At 41.6% G+C, this 17230-nt stretch overlaps 1 protein-coding gene across 1 annotated transcript; it reads right to left on the reverse strand.

Annotated features, from left to right (window-relative positions):
* Positions 1-6320: 6320 nt before the first annotated feature.
* dact2 (dishevelled-binding antagonist of beta-catenin 2) lies at positions 6321-15974 on the reverse strand. Its single transcript, XM_010899211.3, has 4 exons — positions 15479-15974; positions 9220-9352; positions 8832-9128; positions 6321-8705 (listed from the first exon to the last, which is right to left on the reverse strand). The coding sequence occupies exons 1-4, from the start codon at positions 15707-15709 to the stop codon at positions 6814-6816; spliced, it is 2553 nt and encodes an 850-aa protein (XP_010897513.2). The 5' UTR covers positions 15710-15974; the 3' UTR covers positions 6321-6813.
* Between the last annotated feature and the right edge of the window lie 1256 nt (positions 15975-17230).

Consider the following 17230-nt stretch of genomic DNA (forward strand, 5'->3'; position numbering starts at 1 on the left):
AGAGGTCACTAGAGACGGAACCTGCAGCTCCCTCTGCCATTTTCAAAACCCTCTGCTTCACTAATTAAGCTCACGACCAATCATCATCCTCACATTTACGCATTTTTCAATGTAAACATTTTCAGCATTTCAACAGCTTTATAGTCACTATGATCAAAAAGATGCCATAAAGATAAAAAAAAAATCAACATATAAACTAAATTGGCCATAAAATGTGCCAATTCTTAGTCATTTCCACTGTTTGACCACAGCATGGAGTGGCTTAATGGACAATGGTGGGTAAACAACTCTGGAGACAATGACAAAATTAGGTATTAAATTGCAGGACATGCTTAAAGATGTAGGTGGCATTTAAACCAGCGATAGCCAAAACAACAGGAACCAACCCCATTTCTCTATTTCTTCTCGCTGTCTCAACACTGTCACTATCCTCACTCTCTCATCCCTCCCACTTTCCTCTCATTTTTCCTTTCGACTTTGTCCTCATCTATACAGCCAGAATATCCTGCTCTAAACATCAGCCTCAGTGCAATTGATATTCATAAGGTCGGGACAATAATGTGCTCCAGCCCCTATTCATATGTACAGTATGCAGGTGGCCAATAGCCCCACACAGGGCAAGCCCTATAGTTCCCTTCCCGCATTCCTCTGTAGTGGGGGACCTAGAGATTAAACAAACGTTGAGGTTCGGATCATGGAGATGACAAACACAGCCATAGTACTTTAGGAGAATACTGATAAACTTTCATTGACCTCTTCTGTGATGAGGGTTGATGACTTTAGACCATCTGTCTAGGCCATTGCATTCAGAATGCCTGTATCAACACAAACATAGGTTTGAATTAGTGCCGAACCATAACTTGAATTAATTAACTATAAATATGTACAATTTCTGCAGTTGTACAATATTCATAAATCCTGTATTGGAACAGTTTAGTTTTTTTCTTTCTTTCTTTTTATGAACATGCATTATTATTTATTTGGCGAGAGACCTAGCCCCAACACACATGCACACACTATTCCACTGATGCCACTCACACTAACTGCAATGGTTCCTCTTAGCTGAAGTGTTTCTGTGATCCAAAATGTGGTGGCCCTCCACGTTCGGGTTTGGAGGGTTGGTGTTTGAGTTTAGCCTTGTCGTGCCCTTGCAACACCTCGTGGTCACTTGGCCACTCAATGAGGTTTCTAGTCTAGATGTTCTAGTTGAGTGAACGACATTATAAGAACCCGAACAGCATCAGATGTGCTTTAGAGGACCCATTTCGACATTGACTGTCCCGGTTCCACAGAGACTTGCAAAAAAAGTTGCTGTTACAGCAGGCCAATGCATAAAATCACAAGACAATGAACCATTTAAACAATGTTTTGTGAAAAATCATGTAATATTTCATTCAGCTGTGCTGCATCAGGTAAACCATAGGTAAAGCGGTTGCTGTGTTTTTCATTTTCTGTTTACAGAGTTTGGGATGTCTCACAAAATGTTTTGTCTACAATTTTCCTGCGGCTGTGGCTTGTGCTACTGAAACATCTGCGTCATAAGACGTTATCAATATCCACGTTGAACCTTTGCTCCTGTTTAATAGCTGGTGTTCCTCTAAGTTTTGCACTCATCATAGTCCTTTATACACTTCGGTAGGCTGGCACTCTGACATCCAGAAGGGCCAGAAATTAGTTAATGTTTGTAAGCATTTAACATTTTATTTCACATTTTCTTATGTAATTATATTTGTATGTTTTCATTTTTCATTATTGCTGTAATAATGAAAGATCACAACTGCAAAAGAGAATTAGGTCTCTGCTTTATTCCCTTGTTTAATTAAAAATAAAAATTATAGCAATTTCTTGTAAATGTCTGTCAGTCTCTTACATCAAATGCAAGGCCGCGATCACGTTTTGATCCTGGTTGAGCGTGGGACTTGCATCAATAATCTTTTATCTTAGATAAGCATTTTGGTCTTTGCATTATGTGTTACAACACACTCATACAGTTAACAGCAAACCAGACCAATTGTTTTATCTTTATGAAAAGCAGGACCTGTTTAGATGCACTCGATTAAAAATGTCTACATATCATATGATGGTGAATATAGGGGTGTACTAACTTTTCGCGTTGTTTATTTTAACTCCTCAAATGTTATTAGTAAACCTCTCCAGTCCTCCCAGATTGGAAGGGTGCCTATCAACTGCCATTTTCCGATCTCTCCAATAGGATTTTGATCTGGACTCAATGGTGTGTTTGGTGTCATTGTCCTGCTTAAAGACTGATGACCTTTGACAGACACCCGCTTTCTGACCCCGAGTTTGGCATTTGCTTCAAAATGCCTTGGTTTTCTTGTGATTCCATGATGGCGTGCACATGTTCAAAGCACCCAATGTCTGAGGCAGTAAAGAAATCCCCAAAAATCACTGAAACCCCTCATGTTTTACTATGGCAAAGGTGTTATGTTCTTTAAAGGCTTAATCTTCTTTTTTGTACTTGAGATGTACTTTCCCAAAAAAGTTTGGTTTTATTTGTACTCAAGAGATTGTCTGGACGGTGTTAATAATATTGTCTGGTCCATTTTAGGATTTCTTTGAATATTTGTAGACTTTTTGTATAGTTTTCTAGATTTTATTTTTAATTGTTTGAATGAAGTGCAAGGGTGAAGATAATTGTTGCCACAACTGTATTTACGTACTGGAGGGGACGACTAAGGGCTTTAAATGACATTTTCCGAGAGATATCAAAAAAGACTTGAGATGCTAGATTCTTTTGTGGTGCAAACTTATAGATATTGATCGCTCAAAGTGCCACCTTTGGAGGTAGCTTGCACCACATTCTCGATCAAGCTCGCATGGGGGTTTGCAAGTGTGGAGACAATTGTTTCGGAACTTTATCACGTTTCTTTGCAGGGCACAAAGCATATTGATCTTTCTACCGACTGGGGAGTGTTAGTTGACACTGATTGGGGTAGGCAGCCCCTTGTTTGTCTTTGGGATTACTTCATGTAGATGAAAGAGGAGAGACCCCTGCCCCCCCCCCCTTACCCATCTGTGACCTGATCTGAACCAAGCCAGACTTTAATTAACACTTGCCTCTGGGACACCATTTGTTGTTTTTTGTCTTGCCTTTGTCTTTCGTCTGTTTTGTCTGTTTTCTCAAAAGAACAGGTTTGTTCAGGGTTTGGATTAGATTTTAGGCCAAACAGTCCTTATCCAGGAGCATGGTCGGGGGAAAATGTTTAGCATTTGTGTTGCAAATACATTAAATTCAGTTGTATGAACTTATACTTTCTATTTATACCACAGATGAATTCTGATTGGCTGAAGGGTGAGAGTTATAAAACATTTTATTGTTGAAGTTATAAAAATAATTATTATGCAGTACTGTAAGAATTTGCCTAGTATGATTCAGAAGACAAAAATGGCCACACACCCAAATCTCCAAGGTTGTTGGTGCAGGAAGATTATAAACATCTCTTCCCTCCTGCTGTGTTACAGAATAGGTCTGGAAGGTTAACGTTGCCTTGCTGTCATAAAACAGTTCCTGGTCTCTTTTTCTTCATTATGGTGAGCATTCTTTGGACATCCACTCTAGAGGTCTTTTTAGGTCTACAAGGATATTTGCCATTGCTGAGCAAACTAGTGCTTTATGTCTTCTTAAGGTACCAAACAGTTGATTTTGTCACATCTAATGTTTTGGAAATGCCTCTTTTAGATTTATCATGATTTATCTGCATCATGATGGTCAGATTGACTTGCACTGATGCTTGGTCTAGTTGTCAGACACAAACAACTGACTTGAAAATGCCAATGCAAGGTTTAGAATCAAGACTAGACGTTAACAGCTCTCTTGTGCATGCGCTAATGATGCAAATAAACAACTGCCTAATGAAAGACAGCTGTGAAGGCAATTGTCCACATACTTTTGTTACATTAAAAACATTTGTTACCACAAAATGTGCAGATATATACAGCTCCGGAAAATATAAAGAGACTACTGCACCTTTTTCTTTCCTTTCCAAGAAAGTGGAAAAGGAAAGTTTTGAGTGAGGAACAGAAGTGTTCAATTTGAGGTGGTCTCTTAATTTTATTCCTTCTGTTCCTCACTCAAAACCTTCCTTTTTTGGAAAGGAAAGAAAAAGGTGCAGTGCTCTCTTCATTTTTTCCGGAGCTGTATAAATGGTTTATGTAATGGAAATGGAAGACAATAGCCTCAAATTGAAGCTGATGACGGTGTGCATTTTAACTGGATTACCATCTTATCATATCATTTCAAAAGTAATGTGCTTTAGTACTTTTGCCACTGTCCAAATACGGATGGACTGCACTGTATGTTGTTCAGATAAAGTTACAACATTTCTCCTCAAAACAGAATACAAATGTTAACCAGCATGAAAATCAAACCATTGGCCAAAAAAATAAACTATATAAAAAACAAGTTGTTTTAAGCAGAAGTGCGTTACTCATCCTTACCTGTTTGTATGTAAGGGATGCGTGAGGTCAGGGGTCAGTGATTTTTGGTCCATGTATTCCTGGGTGTACAGATCAATATTCAATGTAGCAAGGTCACACGTAACATTGTAATCCTCCAGTTCTGCCTGACATCCCCCTATTGGGGCACACTTCATGATGGACTTTATTCATAGTCCTCCACTCCTTAACCCATAAATCCTCATGTTAAATCACACCCCTGGGGTTTGCCCCAAAGCTACCCCTGTGATATAAATCCTATCCTGGTAAAAGCATACACTTACATACATTTTTCCTGCCAAGGGCACTGACCCCATGTGGCCCATATAATCTACAGATATCAGCAAATTTAGAAGAAATCTAGATTTCACAGAAAGTGGTCAACAACATAGGGGTAAACAAAGGGTTCTGTAAGGATTTGCCGTCACATGATCACACCCCTGACCCCTTCATTATGTGGAAATGTGGCCTAAATGAATCTAACCCTGCAGCTGGGAAGATCAGCAGACGCACAAGGTCAACCCTGTTCTGCAGCTCCAGATCCCCTCTTCAAAATCAAAAACAGTCCCGTTGCCCAAATCCTTCTCCCTCTTTTTAAGCCTTTCACTAATCCCGCAGATGACCCCTCTTCTCCCTCCCTCCATTCTATGTAGGGGTCAAAGGTCACATGGTGCAGCCTTTTTTAATCAGAGAAAATTGTTAACACTTGTGCACCTTGCAGGACTAAGATGTAATGTTTAGACAACAGAACATTTGAATCAAAACTCTGAAATGACATAGGACTATTTGGAACAAAAGTCGGCAGTAACTGGACTAAAAGACAACAAAACAATTGCTCTGCTCTGTTCATATTTGAACCTATACAAAGATGAACACTTACCGATGGATTCATCCACTCACTGTTTTGATTACTAGTGGAAAATAATATTGTGACAGTTGACTGTAAGTATAAAATTACCTAAGTAAATTTCACCCATCAAAATAATGAAAACAACAACATAGTCACTATACAACATGGGTTGTCAAGGTGAAATTATGAGATGGGTAAAACTTGTAAAAAGTTGATGAAAATATTTGTTAGTCCTATAAGCCTCTTAGGTGGGATATGGGAACTGTCAGGTCATGGTTGAATCTGCTTGACAGAATAGACTGATGTGATTCCATATGAACTGTGGGCCCTGGGCTTAGTTGTTAGGCCTGTGGCTTCACTTCTCACAGTAACCTTGTCCTCAACCCTCTTTAAAAATAAAGGAATTTTAATGGAAAGATACCAGGGCAGATTTTCTAAATGAGATTGGGAGATTCTCTGTATGCAGCTGTCCTACGGTCTTATCTCCTGTGACTGTGCTAAAATGAAAACCCTCTTATCATCTGTCAGTCCAGCTTAATCCCACGTGTCTCTACCCTCACCCTGCTCTCATTAACTCTTTAGTTTTCCTCCCAGCCGAAACCTGAGCTGCACGGCTGTTTTTCATTGAAACTGTGTATGTGTTTGAGAGAGTTTGTGAATTATTAAGTGTTTGCCCAAAGGAAGTTATCTTTGTGAAAATACATTTCTGTAAGAGGATCCACAACGTGTCTGTGAGATTGTGCAGGCCTAACTCTAGAGACCTCACAGAAATTTAATTTCTGATTGCACCTGATTGTCTAGGTTGATTGTGAGATAAGATATGGCTTATTACCTCACTTATGAAGTTGTGACTCCAGAAAAAAAGACAGATAATGCAGAAATAACATTGCCGGTGCAGAAATTACATTTCCAAAGGTTTACACCAGTCAGAGACACACATTCTGTAGTCAAAGACACAAATAATTTCTACTGAACTTTAAATAGTGTTTTATTTTAAAATGAAGGTTTTGCATAGATAAAAGTGAACATGAACAAAATTAAAGACAAAAGATGGAATAAAATGAATTTTGATAAAATCTACAAATGATATTATAATCTCTTAAGCAGATACAACATTTAGAAATCTCGTAACAGAGTAATAATGGCAGCCTGTTTCTGAAATTTAACAGTAAAACTAAGCAAGGTTTGGATAATAGTATACACGCTTAATCATATATATATTTTTTTTTAGTTTCTGTTCCTTGTTTTTTTTTTTTATTCAATCTGTACAGTGCAAAAATCTTTTTGTCCACATAGTTACGAAGAGTAAACATGGACTATAACTTCCATTTTTTTTGTCAAAAAATTTGCTTTGCAGTCTATTGCTTCCGTTAAATCAAAGTCATTGGGTGATTATATATCTCGGTGTGTGATTTGATATGTCTTGATGAATCACCACGCAATGGCAGTGTCTACTTTAAGGTCCGTGAAGCCATTAAGTGTTGAACGTTTCAGGGCCTCAGACTCTACTACACCAAGGTCATGACCTTCATGGAGGCGGGCTGGAACCTGCGGATCTTCTTTTTAAGGGCTCGGGATGCTTTGATGCGGCACCCCGGGGGCTCCGGGTGGGGGAGCTGCTGAAGGGGCAGCCCGGCCGCGACCGGTCCCAGTGTGGCTTCTGCCCAGACGAAACCCCCTTCCTCCTGGCTCCCCTCGTCCAGGGACAGGCTGCTGCAGGAGTCCGAGTGGGACTGGGAGTCACTTTGGCTGGACTCACTGTCGCCAAAACGGTTGATGGTGTTGTCGCTGAGCTCGCCCTCGCTGCTCTCCGCGATGGTGGAGTGGAATAGAGATGCGCAGTCGGCCGAGTACTCCGACTCGCACGTGGACGAGTTGCGCGTGGACACGGGGTAGGGTGCCGGAGGGTATCTGGTGTTGTGTTGGCTAAAGTAAGAGGAGGAAGAGACGGAGGAGCGAGGAGCTCGATGAGGCTCAACCCCACCCCAGTGGGTGGTGTGGGGCCTGGCACTCAAACCTCGGCCCATGGATAACCTGCTCTCCGGCCCTCCATTCTGGACCACTCTGCGCTGCCCGTTAACCTGCTGAGCGCACATGGCTTGGAACATCTCTATATCAGAAGGCCATTTAGGAGTCCCCTGCTTTCTTTTCCTCTGGTCAAGAGGTGGCTGGTCGGACTCAGAGTAGTGGGGTCTACGGACTTTGGTTGACTTGCTGGCAGGGATGGTCAGTGGCTGGGCATGGACCTGTGGTTTGGCATATGAGAAGGTAGAGCCACAAAGGCTAGACTCGGAGCCTGAGTGTCCGCACTCCTTTACCAGACAGCTGGCTGGTCTCTGGGACTGGCACGTCCTCCCTGGTAGCTCCCTTTCTACCCTAGCTTCAACACTAGCCTCCCTCGGCCTCTCGTTAGAGGAGTGGCCCTGCGGCTGGAGCCTCATGGCACAGCTGGGCTTCTCAAAGCTTTTCCTCCTCAGCCTTACAGCCTTTGTCTTGGGCTCCGCCGGCCTCACCTTGACCTGCTGTGAGCCTGCTGGGACAAACTGAGCGTGGACAAAGTCGGACAAGTGGCGTTCCTTCTCAGGGCCCTGGGCTTCCTCTGTGTTTGAGCTGTGGGCCACACCCATGAAACCTGACCCCAGCCTACTATTTGACTGTTTCCTGTCAAACTCTCCTCCTGGGACCTCCACATGGCACATACCTGGATTGCCTCGCTCTTTCACCCCACTGGACAACACCTTAACTACATTTGTTTTAGAAGCCGTGTACACCCCTCTACTGTACTCCCTGACTGCTGTAGGGTACGAGTAGCGGTATGAAGTCTGAAGGAACGCGGCTCCCAGTGCCTGCTGGGTGAGGTTCACATCATTTGCCGGTTCCTCTCCAATGTGCATCCTAGACTGCCTCTGTTTGTCCACTGGTCGGACATCTGACCGTGACATTATGACTGCCTGCGGCGGAGGCCCCTGAACCACTGTTCCAACTTCATTTCTGGGGAGACAATTCTTGGGTATCTGAATGGCGTCCCTGTTAAGTTCTGTCGGGACATTCATCTTGCTCACGCTTCGCTGGAGGAGCTTGTCAATGTATCCCAGGGGTTTTGCATCGGTCCCCTCCACACGTCCCGTCTGAACAGTCTCCAGAACGGCATCCGATGGGGACCCCAGGGCATCTGGGACAGTCGGCTCCTCTCCCAGGGAGAAGATGGGGCTCTGGAGGGCCACGACGTGGAGGGGGCTCGGGTACAGGTAGATCTCTGCCCCATTGCGGGACACCAAGTTACTCTGGTACTTGTGGTCAACTGTGGAGGAGCTCCGGATGTTGGAGCACAGGGGTGATTTCTTCACGTCCACATACTTGCTTTTGCTCAGTCCTGGGGTCATCATCCTTTCCAGGTCACCTGAGGCAAATACAAACCAACTCAAATTTAGTGTTTGAAAGTGAAACCCTTCCAATCTCACAGCACGAGTTTGAACGAACATCTCTTAGTCGCCACCCAGGGCGCAGCGGTGTAAGCGGTGCTCACCTGTGGACACGGGCCGCTGTCTGGCCCAGCCGGTGGCCGCCGCGCCGGTGCGTAACCTGCTGCTGCCCAGGTGCAGCCCTGTGACCCGCGGGGGGTTGGGCAGAGTGGTGGTCTCGTCAGCCGAGCGCCGGCGGGACTTCTCAGTCGGCTGGGCCGCCGCGCTGTGAGTGTGGGATTCAGAGGAACCGTTGGGAGGGAGGAGGCTGGTTTGGGATGAGGATGAGACGCACTCGCTGTACACTGAGGTGCAGGAGTTGGACAGAGAGCAAGAGCCTCCATCACTGAGGTCATAGAAGCCTGAAGGAGACGAAGGGATAGATAAGTATTTTTGACCTACTCCCTCATAACCCAGACAAAGAATTGGAGGAAATTCGTTTTCAGTTCTGACCTGAGCTGGGTCTACTGTCGCTCTCTTGTTGCTCGGTGGAAGCCTTGCCCACGTCCAGCTTCAGCTCACTGATCTGTTGATCCAGTTGTTGCAGGTGTGTCTTTAGCCCTGCATCCTGTCTTCGCAGACGAGACTGGAATACACATTAGACACAGTCAACATAATTATATAAGATTTACATAACAAGCAAATTAACAGTTTCCAATTCACACTGCAACGAGAACTGAATGAGCTAAGATAAGGTTTGATTGGCATTCTAAAGTAATGCGAATGACGAAGTAGCCACCAGCCAGCAGCCTAAGCATTATGTTGCTAAGTATTCAACCGCTAACCCTATGCAGGCAGCGAAAACATAAGCTGCTAATAGCTGTTCATCAAATAACGTTAGCCTATCAAAATGTAACAACAACCATACACCACCCATATGAATACCTTCCATATGATCCCCAAAAAAAGGTCCACAGCATGTCACATATAAAAGTCCTCAGTTCTGGAAGATATAATCACTGACTGTTTACCTCACAACTAACATGGCGCTCTCTGCGGAACAAGTGCAGCTGTTGGTGATACTACAATTTTTAGGTACCAGTGTAAGATGTTTTTAGTCGCTTCCCAATAATAAAACGTATGGAGCAGGAAGGACCTACAGTACACAACCAGATAACTAACATTGCTGCACATTCCAATTCAATACACAATGAGTCAGCCATCCTTTTTCGACCTCAGTGATCAAGGGGAGTGTCTGCCAGAAAAGTGTCCCATGTTACTTGAGAAGATAATGCGTGACAATTGACAGTTTCATCCTTTTACACAGTAGAAACATTTATCCCTGATGCAAATCTGCCAACAAGTCTCATTCATCTAAATGCAACTATCATCATGTAAAACTGCTCTAAGGAAAACAGTAACTTATAATGAATAATGATTTTCCATTGCCTCTTAGCAAATCATCATAGAATGTTACAAATATAAAAAATACATAGTTACATTAACCTACTTTGATGTTATACTACAAATCAAATTTCAAGCATTAGGGCATGTAGGGAAGTGCTTTATTATGAATAGTCACAGGAACATGGGTTGACTGGCTCTTCACTATCATGTGGGGCTGAACAATGCCATTTTATACGGGCTGTTACTCAAACAAAAAATACATCTGAAATAGCAGAAAGTCTCTAGGTTTCACCTGTTTCAAAATATTGCTCTCTAATTCTGAAGGGGCTTAAATGTAATGTTATTAGCTAAATAGGGAATTTACATTGCCCTGCTTTGATGGGTGGAAACATTTGGACAATTATCTTGCTACCTCTATAGGTAGCGGGCGAGACGTAGCAAGTTTGCAAGTTTACACTAGATTAAAAGTTCTGTCCTAGGGTATCCTCCCTGAGAGAGTTGCTTGTAGTGTGAATAGGCCTTAAGAATCTCCCAGTGTGCTCACTAGAGGCTATACACATAATTTTTTTTTTGAAAGAGCATGGCTGATGATTAACCACAGGAGAACAAGAGGAAGCCTATGGTGACGCAATTGGTGAATAACCAATTTCTCCCCCGCAGAGAGGGTCTGGCTATTGTGTAAACTTTAGAAGGGGGAATAAGGGAGAGGAGGGACCTGCCATGTTTGCTTAAGCAGCCAGGACTAACAACTGGGGGTAATACTAGAGTGCAGATGTAGCCTTCTTTACTGGCCCTTGGAAAAGCTAATGGGTGAGGGGAAAACGGGCGGAATTTTCTTGTTAAGTGATGTTGAGCTGGGTCATTCTTAAATTGAGGTGGTAAATGCTCTAGCATAGATTATGGCACCATGTAGAAAGAACACCAAAATTACTTTTATATTTTGCCAAGAAAACATGGAAGGACTGTATACTGTAATAAAACATACAGACAAGTGACAAATTAAAGGAAAAACCAGAATAACGTGTTTTAGTGAGGTGTTGGGACAGAACAGATAAATTGTGCCTTGGCATATATTCTAAGTCTCTGAAACTCTACTAGAGGGATGGAACACCATTCTTCCAAAAGATATTCTCTCCTTTGGTGTTTGAATGATAGTGGTGGAAAGCGCTGTCGAACACATTGGTCCAAAATCTCCCATAGGTGTTCAGTTGAGTTGAGATCTGGTCATTACGAAGGCCATGATTCACATGCTTCTCATACTCATCAAACCATTCAGTGACCCCTGGTGCCCTGTGGATGGGGGCAGTGTCATTCTTAAAGAAACCCGATAATGAACCCCCTTTCAAAGTCACTTAGAGCCTTTCCTCTTGCCATCTAGATCCAAAATCGAGGTCACCTGGGCCTGCTTAGCATTTCATACACGCAACAGTGCATGACACTGTATCACTGTATGAGAAATACAATGATACAGTGGACGTGGTGACCAGCAAAGCAGAGCAGGCATACATTTTGTGAATAATGGTTGATTCAGATGACTCGCTGTTCAAAGTTGTAAGAAACAGAACATATTTCTCCAGCCAACGAGAAAGGCCTTCTAACCCTCTAATCCATCTGTTGTGTGCCAGTACACAAGTGGGTTATGGCTTGAGGAGAAAGAGAGACATTACTTCAGTTTCAGGTATGACTCTAGCCTAAGGAATAATGACAACAGACTACGCTACAGTCAACTCTAGTAACCAGCTTTTAAGTTATCATTCCATGTTTGTTTTTTTTATGCCTAAGCTAAGCATTAATGTCGCTGCCAGTCCTGTATCCACTGAAACAAATTCTAAAAGCGGAATTATCAACTTTCATGCTGTGCATAAATTACAGATCTCCCCCTGATTACCTTTTATACATTAACATCTCTAACTATTCTAGCCACCTTGCCCACCATTTGATCTTACACGCCCAAATCCTATAATGTTTGAGGAGGTAGAAAAACACATAGAAAGGAGTGCTCTGTGTGCTCGCATACTTCTAATGAGGGGAGTGAGAGGTAATACTACCCTGGGACCAAGTCAGGTGCGCAATTCTTTGACCAGTCACAGTAAATGAGCTACCCTTCAAAGCGCAACTCCCGAAAACAAATAAAATGTATGCAGTCTGTGCACTAATGGTGACCAGTCACACATTTTAAACTGGAAGCATAAATGAACCTTAAGTCCTTGCTTGTGGAATCACCTCTTCTGCTTTTAAATAACTGGTTTAAAGGGTGCATGTGCATGATCACTTGCTACCACCACAAAGCACATCAAAGATGACATGAATGATAATTATACCATGGTATGGTTCAACACTGTGGTATACTGATTTGCTATAAGGAGTTCAAGAATACACATTAATTCCTGATATGTGGGAAAGTTGGATGACTTCACGACAGATATACCGGACCAAATCATTACATATTGAAAGTGATAAATGGCAACACGCGCTGAGGCGTTTATCCTGGCTATCTGACAGTTGCCAATGAACAACAACTTTAGCATGTATATTCTACTAGAGATTACATGTTTGTTTGTATTTACATGTTTTATTATTATTATGCATCGTCATGTTTTGATTGCTACATACATAAAAAGTTTGTTCAATTAGTTGTATACTAATACCACATTTTTGAAAGAATTGTATGGACTGGGTTGTGTCTGTAGCATCTAAAACAGGAGAAAGCATAAAGGAATAATAAAACATGCAAATACAAACTAAAAAACATTTCTAGTAATAAAATGTTCGCTTTTGTTGTAGTTTATAACAGTGGTATAAGCGGGACAAACACTCTTTTACATATATTAGGAAAAACTAACTCAGGGAAAGAATTGTGTTGTCCATTATTTCTAATGTAATGTACAAAAGGTTGGTGTACATCCCATACATAACAATAGTAATACAATTCAAATTTCACAGCCTTGCTGGATTAATTTAAAAGACAACTTTTATAATAATATTGACGATGATTTGATGGTTAACTCTCTCATGAAAAAGTTTGGCGTTCCACAGTTACTACTACAGGTTGCGGCAGGTAAACAAGGATTATTTATTATACAGAGATGTACAAACATCTGATGTGATTGAGGGACTTCTATTAAGCAGGACCTGGTTTAACTCGGCAATGGCCGGCCAAGTAAACCCCCTGAAGTTGTGAAGGTGTAGAGAACTTTTATAATCAAAACAGTAATCTGGGCTCATCCCCTCACATTGTCAACAAAGCAGCATGGTGCATCTTCCAAAAACATACAAACACTGCTTTTCCATTAAATACACATTGGAATCTGGAAGCAGATAAAGCATTTGTATCAACAGCAATCTGACTTCATGTGAAAACACAGAGCCCTACTCATTACTACATACTTAATTACACTTCTGTCTTGAGCCAAGTTCACCTTGGGCTTTGAAATTGGCACCTGGCTGACACCTGGGAGACAGCCTGGCTCCAAAAAATATATATAATAATCTTGCATCCAGGACAAATAAGAAAACTGCAGCTGTGAATTGATCAGAACTTTGTTTCCCTTCTAAACGCAGCACTAGAAATGCAGTTGGAAGCAATCTACCTGTGGGGTGTATTAGCATATTTAGAGGCATGGTCTAATACAGTGACTAATGAAGGTCTACACACCCCTTTCTCTTGCTGCTTTCTCCTACTCTTTATGTTCAAAGTTAAGGAAAATTATAAAAAATGAATTACAAATAAAAAACAACATTTCTAGATTGTTTATATCTTCCCAGTCCAGACATTCCAGATGTGAATCATGGTGAATATAATTTCAACCAAGTTTTTACAGTTAGCAGAGCAACTGGCCAAATTGCTCATGCCCAGTAAATTTGGTTGGGTTTCAATGACATGGAGAGACTCTGAAACCTTGTCTCTGCTCTAGATCCGGATTGAGACTGGACCTCAAAGTAACAGTAAACACATTTTGGAAAGCCATATCTCTATTTTTGGCAACAAACATTTGTGCAATTGTCCCATTGAAAATAAAATGAAGAAAACACTGTCCCAGGGTTTGGCTTACATAACAATTGCTCTTTAAATAAAATACTTTATTGATAGAATAAAGTTGGAAAGATATAGGTTGCTTAAATAGCTATATACAATGTGTTAGACTGCTCCAGAACACCATCTATTTTCGGGCTATGCTTCTTTATAAATTATTTGGATCCTAGAAAAACTATCTTTGCCACAAACAGAAAAAGTAGTTGCCAGTGACAAGCATACTCATAATAATGAATAAATAATAATACATTATATTTTTATAGCGCTTTTCCAGGAACTCAAAGACACTGTACAATAGTGACATGGAACAGAAAACATCAAAAACAGAAATTCTTAACATGATCATAGTTGTGTCTTTACTGAACTGTTAAAAAAGTTCATATATACATATTATAAGGACGAAAAGTTACATAGGGGTGTGGTGTCTGGTTATGCAGTCCTAAGGATCTATGCATTCTGTTGATATTTCAACCTTCCAAATGAGAAATTTGTAATAAAATGTTGATCAAGGGTAGTTTTATTTTTATTTCTTAAGCATCAACAAAAGTTTTTTTTCTTCTTTTGAAGTAATAATGTTAATGTCCCACATGCCAATTTCATGTAGCATCCATAACAATCTTAACATAACAATCTTTGTTTGGATGCATTCAAGTTTAACTTACATTGTTTATATACTTTTAAATGTATTTCTGTTGTGATCAAAGCTGGAATCATTCCTAAACAATAATGTGGGTAGAATTTGGCAATGTATGATTGGAGACCACTGAGTCACACATACTTTAATGTGTCGATTGACATATTCAATCTCTTACAACATATTAAATACAGATAAAGTTAGGTCAAACTATCTCTAAAGGTCAAACTAGGCTTGAACTTACAACCAACGGCCACTTCTATGTTTCCACTGCCATTACAATGGTTAATGATCAGAGACATTGCACTGAACGACCCTCTCCCCCAGTGTCTCGTGATCCTGCAATGAACCTTGATTTATGGCTCTCCATATACCCCCTACTGCGAAACAAAATGGGTCCTACGAACAACAAACTACCAGGATACATCACTTTATTGTTTTTACTGTAAATTGTAGAACCGATATCGACCTTATATGCAGATAATTTAGATTTCAGACACGAGTAAAAATCGACTACATGAAACCATAAAAGCGACTGTCCAATGCAAATGAAATAATAACTCCGAAAAAAAAACATCTAAACAATCTTCACCAATGGGGTTCAAACTAAATTAACCCTATATATTTCACAGGTAATAAAATAGGTTATATAACTTAAAAAGAAAACGAATGTTTCAGAAGGAAAAGGAGGACCCTACCAGCTGTTGCTTGAGGGCTGATAGTGTTGCCTCTAGGCGCAGTTCCTCGGTCACCGGACTCCGACCGTCAGTGATGGTCTCGGTAGAATCGCCCGAAACCTCTCTGTCCATACGTAGTGCCCAGTTTACCATGTTGCACTGTTTCTCCTTCAGAAAATGCAACTCTTGCAGTCCGGCCAGTGCCGCTTGTAACCTCTCTCCAACACGTCCGCGATCGATTCCTGCAGCCATCACTCCAGATTGAGAGACCTTCCTGCTATGCAATTTAGAGGGCGACGTCCGGTCGTATATAGCAAACAAAGGTTAACTCACACCAGTCACAAGGCAATTTACGTACCACTCACAAGCTAAATAAGGTCAACTTAGGTCTGCGGCTATCTCTGCTGGACCACACCGCAGTATGACCGAGTGGCGGCCGCTGCCAACCTGTTACCTGCTGTGGACTGCATTCGAAAATGGCCCGCCTTCTTGCCAACTGGTCACATTTCCTATTGGCTTGTTGGTAATACACACAGGCACATCTGTGACAAACCCCCATTTACAGACAATGGACAAATTCTCCCCTTCATTGAGGGCTACCGAATTTGTCCCGACATGTTGGCCTAATTGATGTCCCTTTAAGTGTTTCTATTTATTCCCTTTATTTAAAAAGTAAAAGAAAAAACAACAGTAGTACACAATTAATGTTAGCGGAAATTGATAGCAATTTTTTTCTTGCTTAGCTGTAGTCCCTTGCAAAAAGGTTAATAGATGGCGACCTCTGGAGTCTAAAAGCGTAATTTTGGTTTTGTTGGTTCCGATTCCATGGAATCAACCAATAATTATAATTTTGTCCATCTGGCAATTCTGGCAAATGCCAGAGAAACGGGACGATCATTTATTGGGATGGGTTGGTAAAAAACAAACAAACAGGTATGTAACATTTCTATATAATTTAGGATTTCAATAGGATTTCAGCCAACAGGAGCGTTTATTAATTGCTGAATTGTTCTGTTACAATAATCTATATTAGGCATTTGGCTAACCATGACAAGCCCTCCAAAACAAAATGGGCAAGCCTGATTCCTGGATTGGCTGTGCTGAAGTTGTTCAAATTCACATTCAAAGTCAAATGGTGGGACACAATCTGCCAGTTAGTTTGGCTACTTCCCCCTCATTGTCAGAGTATTCCATGGATTGTGAAAAACAAAAAGGTTCTACAGGTCAGTGATGGTGTCATTGAGGTGGGATGAAAACTTAGAAATGACATTTATGGCTTTAGTCAAACACTTCATAAAGCAGTTGCAGCCTTCTAGCTGCCAGTGTGCCACATTTCTTTCTGAACCTTAAGGAACCTACTTCCACCAGTGGCAGGGTTAGCCTTTTGGGAGCCCTAAGCAACATATATTTTGGTGCCTCCTATAACCTATCGGTTGGGGGCTTTTTAGCAGTCAAAGGCCCCCTAGTAGTTGGGGGCCCCAAGCGACCACTTATGTTGCTTATGCCTGGAGCCGGCCCTGACCTCCACACTGCAGTTTTGTGACCTAAAGGTGTCTCATAGATCCTTGTCTCATAGGTCCTTCTCTTTTGGTCTTTTTCGTCTATGGAAATTGGGCTAGCCATCCCACCATCAACATGCTTGCTGGGTTGACGGGTGACCGATAGGGATAGCAAAAACGAATCCTTGTTGAACTGAAGAGGCTTTCCAGCCTATTGTGTCGCCAAAAGTCTAGATCCCGGAGGCCTCATTCCAAAGGTGTACACTACTGACAC

The sequence above is a fragment of the Esox lucius genome, chromosome 6 (assembly GCF_011004845.1).
Source record: "Esox lucius isolate fEsoLuc1 chromosome 6, fEsoLuc1.pri, whole genome shotgun sequence".
Classification (NCBI taxonomy): domain Eukaryota; kingdom Metazoa; phylum Chordata; class Actinopteri; order Esociformes; family Esocidae; genus Esox; species Esox lucius.

Excerpts from the sequence above, each read along its gene's own strand:
- dact2 (XM_010899211.3), bottom strand. The coding sequence starts at position 15,709 with ATGGCTGCAGGAATCGATCGCGGACGTGTTGGAGAGAGGTTACAAGCG. Across the intron at positions 9,353-15,478 it reads CAGCCCTCAAGCAACAGCTG|TCTCGTCTGCGAAGACAGGA; the intron begins GTAGGGTCCTCC and ends TGTGTATTCCAG. Across the intron at positions 9,129-9,219 it reads CGACAGTAGACCCAGCTCAG|GCTTCTATGACCTCAGTGAT; the intron begins GTCAGAACTGAA and ends CGTCTCCTTCAG.